This window comes from Periophthalmus magnuspinnatus, chromosome 6, assembly GCF_009829125.3.
Source record: "Periophthalmus magnuspinnatus isolate fPerMag1 chromosome 6, fPerMag1.2.pri, whole genome shotgun sequence".
Classification (NCBI taxonomy): Eukaryota; Metazoa; Chordata; class Actinopteri; order Gobiiformes; family Gobiidae; genus Periophthalmus; species Periophthalmus magnuspinnatus.
The window spans coordinates 18,505,406-18,511,763 of NC_047131.1; the positions used below are offsets into that span (position 1 = coordinate 18,505,406).

Consider the following 6,358-nt stretch of genomic DNA (forward strand, 5'->3'; position numbering starts at 1 on the left):
AGTATGAAAGTGGTGTGTGCATGAGTGATAGTGGTGATCGAAGGGGCTGATGGCACAGATTGGCAGCCTCACTTACATCAGTCTGCCCCAGGGCAGTTGTGGTTACCATAGAAGTTTGCCACCACCGAGTATAGAGTGAATGAATGATGCACAAAATTGTATAGCAACTTTGAGTATCTGGAAGCACTATATAACACTAATGCATTATTATGATTATTATTATAGGTTCAGGATGGTGCAGCGTGTGGCAGTGATCGGGGCTGGTCCCTCTGGTTTGACTAGTGTGAAGGAGTGCCTTGATGAGGGCTTGGAGCCAACCTGCTTCGAGAGCAGTGATGACATGGGTGGACTCTGGAAGTTTAAGGCAAGTGGAGAATGTTGTATATGCGTAGATTGTAGGCCAAAAGACAAGGCATTGGCTCTCTGAGGTGCATAACAGTAATAATGCAGACAGACAGAATATTGGGTTGTATCTTGTTCCTTATATTAACAATGCAAAAGTGAAAACACAGGACATATAAACCCAAATAGTTGCAATATCTGCAAATAATTATTAAACTTGATGGTCAAGTACTTTGATTAAAAGTTATACAATGTGTTATTCACGAATAAATATGCAGTTCACAAAATCAACAACAATAATGATAGTATTCCAAACAGTCCCACGTTTCGCCCACCAAATACTGCGATGGCAGCAACCACTAACTTGCAAATGTGGCGAGTGACTGGCTGTAACAAGCCTACTACTGAACCATAGAAGGATGAGCGTTAACAGTGATTGAGTTCAGGTTCTTTAGGTTCCGGGCTGGTCCGAGCTTGTCCAAAAATTCAATGTTTTGTCCGCGACTGAACGTGACTGGCAATAGCAAGTTGTACACACAATTCCAATGAACAGGCAAAACAAATAAAACATGCCAGCGGAGTTTTGATGCTAACCGCTTGCAGCTAGAACCCAGCGCTGATAACAGAGATTTCTACAAGCGTAAAAAGTACACGTTTAGTTTAAACGAATAAACATTACACCTGGGAGACTACAACTATTGGTTGCATAGCTAACCTATGAAGCAGTCCTGTGGCTCCTCTCCCCAAATTGCGAATGCAGGAGAGACCCTGGATCTATTAAAATGGGAGAGAAGCACAGGAGGCCTGTATCAGCATGAAGAATGCGATTGGCTGAACCCACACCGTGTGCGTAATATAACGCACACATGTGTCACGTGATCATGTGGCGTGTTCATAGACAGAAAATGACAGGAATTTACAGTTAATCATAGTTTAAGCACATTTTTATAACCTGGGTTACTATTGTGTTACACAGTCTTCTACAATGTGCAATAAATTATGTTTACCGTGTTCATCTGCAGGAGGTTTCAGAGCCAAACAGGGCCAGTATCTACCGCTCTCTTACCATAAATATCTCCAAAGAAATGATGTGCTTTAGTGACTTTCCGATCCCTGCTGACTACCCAAACTACATGCACCACTCAAAGATCCTACATTATTTCAGGATGTATGCTGAACATTTTAAAGTACTACAGCATGTTCGATTCCAGGTGAGTTTTACATTTGACACGCGTAATAAACAAACAAAGCTGTTAATGTTGTATAATGTTATAATGATGCATTTTTATATATCACAGACCTCTGTGAAAAGTGTAAAACAGAGACCTGACTTCACCAGAACTGGACAATGGGAAGTTATCACGGAGACGAAAGATGGCCAAGAGGAAAGACATGTTTTTGATGCAGTAATTTGTTGCTCTGGTCACTACACATATCCCAATCTCCCGCTAAAAGACTTTCCAGGTAATGCTTACGGCGGCTGCATATAGACCTGCAGTCTGTCACGTTTAAATGATATAGATTGATATTTAAAAAGATGTTTATGTAATAACTGATCATTTTTTAATTATATTTTTACCCCAAAAATGAAAATATATTTTTCCACTACAGTCTATCCAGAAGTGTTTTGGTAAAGACTGCATTATTATAATGAATAAAAAGTGGTCACTCTGCTCTTTCTAAACAGGAATTGAGACATTTGAGGGAAAGTACTTCCACAGCTGGGACTACAAAGGCCCTGAAGGCATGGAAGGAAAGAGAGTGGTGGTGATTGGCATTGGGAACTCTGGAGGAGACATTGCAGTGGAGTCCAGCAGATTTGCAGAGCAGGTTAGGTGTATCCTCAATCAAAGCAATTCATTTTACTGGGAAATGATCAGCCCTTTCTCTTGCTCCCCTCAGGTGTACATGAGCACTCGGCGAGGTGCCTGGGTCATTCGGCAGGTGTCAGACAACGGACTCCCAGTCGACATGAAATACAACACCCGATTTGTCCACATTCTCTTCCAGCTTCTACCAATGAGTGTCTTGAACTGGATTGGAGAGGGCAAACTCAATGCCATGTATGACCACACCATGTACGCTCTGAAACCCAAGCATCGGTAAGTGGACTGAATATTTGAATAGAGCTGCAATTCATGATTTTTAGTAGTCAACTATTATCATACATTACTGATTATTGGATGGCTGTCTTATATTTAATACAGTTTTAACCAACCAATTTCAATCAATTTTTAACATAAAAATATGTATTTAAGAGCCCTTAATATTGAAAAATATCATATTTAAGAGGCTACTTTTATTATATTCACAAAATGCATATCATCTTGAGCAATTTTTATTTACTTATTGTTTGCGTATCTTGCTTCTAGGCTGTTCAGTCAGATTCCTGTGATAAATGATGACCTGCCCCTGAAAATCCTGTCTGGCTCCGTCATCATTAAACCAAATGTCAAAGAAATCTGTGGATCCAATGTCATATTTACTGATGGCTCTGTTGTTGAAAAGGTACTTACAAATCGACACAAACTGCAGCATCACACAATAAAATACTCAAGTGATTCTGTAGAATGTTCAGAGTTGCACACTGTCTGAACTCTATAATATAAAACTGAATTATGGAAATACGATAAATCACAAAAATAAATAGAATTAATCAAGTATTAATATAAAAAACTATGTATTAATAAACACAAATACCATATATATATACTTCATAGATTCAATATACACAACAGGTGTGAAGTATATTATTTTAATGTTTTACTTATCTTTATTTATACAGGGAGAGCCCAATGAGAACACTCAGGCTCTCCTTTTCTTAGCCGCTCTGTTTAAAATACAGAAAAATGCAAACAAAAAATAAATATGTGCATAAGTTGATAAAAAAAATAATAATAATAACGACAGGTGCTGGTGTGAGTATAAATATTACCAGATTATTAAATTGCTTCTGTGGCACCAAACCAGTTTTCCATTTTTGGGAAGCAAAATAACCAAATGCTTTTTCCCCCATTTCAGTTCTGGTGGGGGTCGGTTTTTAGAAGTAGACAATCATGAGATGTTGTATTAAGTGTATTTAGTTCCTATATCAAAGTTCAACAAGCAAGTGAGATATTGCAGCCGTCTATAAAGTAGTCGCTTATGAATACATTTTATACAGAGTTGTTCTCTCCAGACTGATAGCGATGGCCAACCTACTTTTTCAGAGAATGTACATTGACAAGTTTTAAATTAATCACCTTTTATGAAAAGAAGGGCAGAGTCAAACAGTGTATCTAAGGGTTCAAAGTAGAGGCTGAAGTTTGCATGTACATTATGTCTCCATAATCTAATACAGAAAGAATGATGGGTTGAACAATTTCATTTCTGTAATTTAATGGAATACAAGGATTTGTTTTTATAATAAAATGATAACTGATTTCAAATTATGAGATATGTATTTTAGAATCAGTTTTTACTGTGTTTGAGTAAAAGTCATAGAAGTAAATAATGTTTTTATTTTTTTTACAGGTTGACATAATTGTTTTTGCTACAGGCTACAACTATGACTTCCCATATTTGCCCAAAAAAGTTATGTACAGAACTGGCCATCGCGTTGGCCTGTACAAACATGTGTTTCCCCCGACCCTTGAGCACCCGACTTTGGCTGTGGTTGGATTCATCCACGCCCTGGGAGCCATTATGCCCCAGGCAGAAATGCAGGCACGCTGGGTTACACGGGTGTTTAAAGGTAGGCTTCCAACTAATAATAAATAAGTGTCTATCATCTAACTGCTTTGGCTTATGGTTTTACAGGCCTTAAAAAGCTTCCTCCAACCCCAGCAATGGTAAAGGCTGTGGAGAAAGACACTAAGGACATTGAAAATAAGTGAGATCTGCTTGTTTAATTGATATTGCATTGCTACACAAAGAAAATAACTGTCAATCAATAAATGCCACTGAGAAAACCTGTCAGGAACAACAGGTGAGCATAGAGCCTAGAGACCTTTCTCCAGATCTTGAGCTAGGTAATGGTCACTGGTAGCCTGTAGCCAATTTCCCACAGGAATTTTAGGAATCTAACTCATGACCTCCAGTTTGTCATATAGAACAGAGCTGCTTCACAGGACATATAAAACCCAAAATGTTATTTACTGATGGAGTGAAAAAGGATGTAACATATGAGAAAGACAAAGCGGTGGACAGTAAGACTAGAAGATTGAGGATAGATCAAAATGAACTTGTAGCTTAGATCACTGCTAATGTGTCAGACATCTTAGGCTAATTTAAATCTATCAGTCCCAGCTCCTTTTAATTTCATTTTTTTTTAAATAAATAATTCTCTCCACAGCTACGTAGTGTCCAAGCTGACCCCATTGCAAGTGGATTTCGTTTCCTACATGGATGATCTCGCCGGGGAGATTGGAGTGAGGCCAAGTCTACTGTGGCTCTTCTTCACAGACTATTCCCTGTTTAAGAAGGTCCTGTGGGGTCCTGTCACTGCCTATCAGTACCGCCTCGTAGGACCCGGGAAGTGGGATGGAGCACGCAGGGCAATCTTCACCCAGTTTGATCGCATGTACCAAGCTCTCAAGACAAGACAGGTCCAGTGTGCTAACTAAATACAAGGACTTATCCAGTACTATCATGTAATTTCTAACCTTACATTATTTATTTATTCAGGTTGAAGAAGAGTCAGACGTATCCTACTTTGGGAGACTGATGAAGCTGACTATGGCTGTGATGGCTGGTGGAGCTGCTGTGTATTACGTTCATAATCGCAATCCAGACACCATGCCCAGCCTGATTTCAAAGATCCGCTCAATAACTTTCTGAAACAATTGCCCGAGAAAGTGAAAGTTATTATTTGTTTGCCTTATTTGTTTTATAGGCTGTGATTTGCATGGATAGAATGTTGATTTGTTGTACGCAAAGACTGTAAAATCATGACCAATCTTTTATTATATTACCATACATTTTAACATACTCTGTATGTTGCTGTAATCTTTTTGGTTATCAATGGAACTCAAAAGCATTTTAACACATGTATTCCCAGTTTTGTCAAAAAAAAAATGTAACTCCAATTTTTTCAATGCATGTGTGAAGTTATTTGAGTGTGCCCCCTGGTGATGAAACATTCTATTCTATTGCTGGTTAAAACCAGTGAAAAGAAAAGTGGTTATTCAAGGCAATTAGGCAGTGTATGAAATGTAAAATCAGTTTGGTGTGATATCACTCTAGTGGACAAATCTTTTATTATTGACAATTTCTTTCGATTTAATTAAATAAAATTATGTAATTAAATACATTTCTTTCTATTTAATTACATAAAATTATGACAGTTTGTTTTTTGTACAAAATACAGTCCTCTTGCAATGACTGAAGACATAAAAAGAGTTTTTTGGTTGTTTTTTTTTCAACTTTATTGCTCTTGTTTTGTGACAAAAAATCCATTTTCTGTTTGTATGTTAACATCAAAATCAGTCTGTGACAGTGGTTTGTAAGGTGTATTTTAGGTAATGTAACTACATTAGCATTGTCTTATATCAGTTTTTGCGTTGGCTTGGCATTCTTGTTTGCCAAGAATGCCAAGCTTTCTTTATAAAGTTTTGAAAAAGATACCGTATCACTCATGTTTAAGTTGAAAGTAGCAGTGTTTCACCCTCTTCTCTGAAAGTAACTGGGATGCTTACCAGTGGAAGTCACCAGGAGCATACAGTGAAGTCCTTTTTCAAATTCATTAATTTGTTGTTCATAGTTCCGACAGCGTTCACAGAAAGAATTCCTTTGGTTTCTTCCCCCGGACATGCCGCGGACTCGTCAGAAATTTTGTTAAAAAATGTAAAGTAGCGCTTCAGGCTGTACACCCAGCGCTTCAACCTGCTCAAATACATACACTTCCAGGTAGGTACACATCTGCTGTTACTAGCACTGTTTAGCACTTTTGTAGATGTGCAGTAAGTAATTTTGTTTTACTCAAACGTGATGGTGGTGTTTTGTTAAAACTATGTCATGTTAAACTGTAAATATACAT

At 37.9% G+C, this 6,358-nt stretch overlaps 1 protein-coding gene across 1 annotated transcript; it reads left to right on the plus strand.

Moving 5' to 3' along the window:
* Positions 1-229: 229 nt before the first annotated feature.
* Positions 230-5,936, plus strand: LOC117372868 (flavin-containing monooxygenase 5-like). The gene is made up of 10 exons (XM_033968742.2): positions 230-364; positions 1,365-1,553; positions 1,641-1,806; positions 2,030-2,172; positions 2,245-2,444; positions 2,715-2,850; positions 3,856-4,075; positions 4,141-4,213; positions 4,676-4,928; positions 5,008-5,936. Exons 1-10 carry the CDS (start codon positions 233-235, stop codon positions 5,158-5,160), a joined length of 1,665 nt encoding a protein of 554 aa, XP_033824633.1. The 5' UTR covers positions 230-232; the 3' UTR covers positions 5,161-5,936.
* Positions 5,937-6,358: the final 422 nt, after the last annotated feature.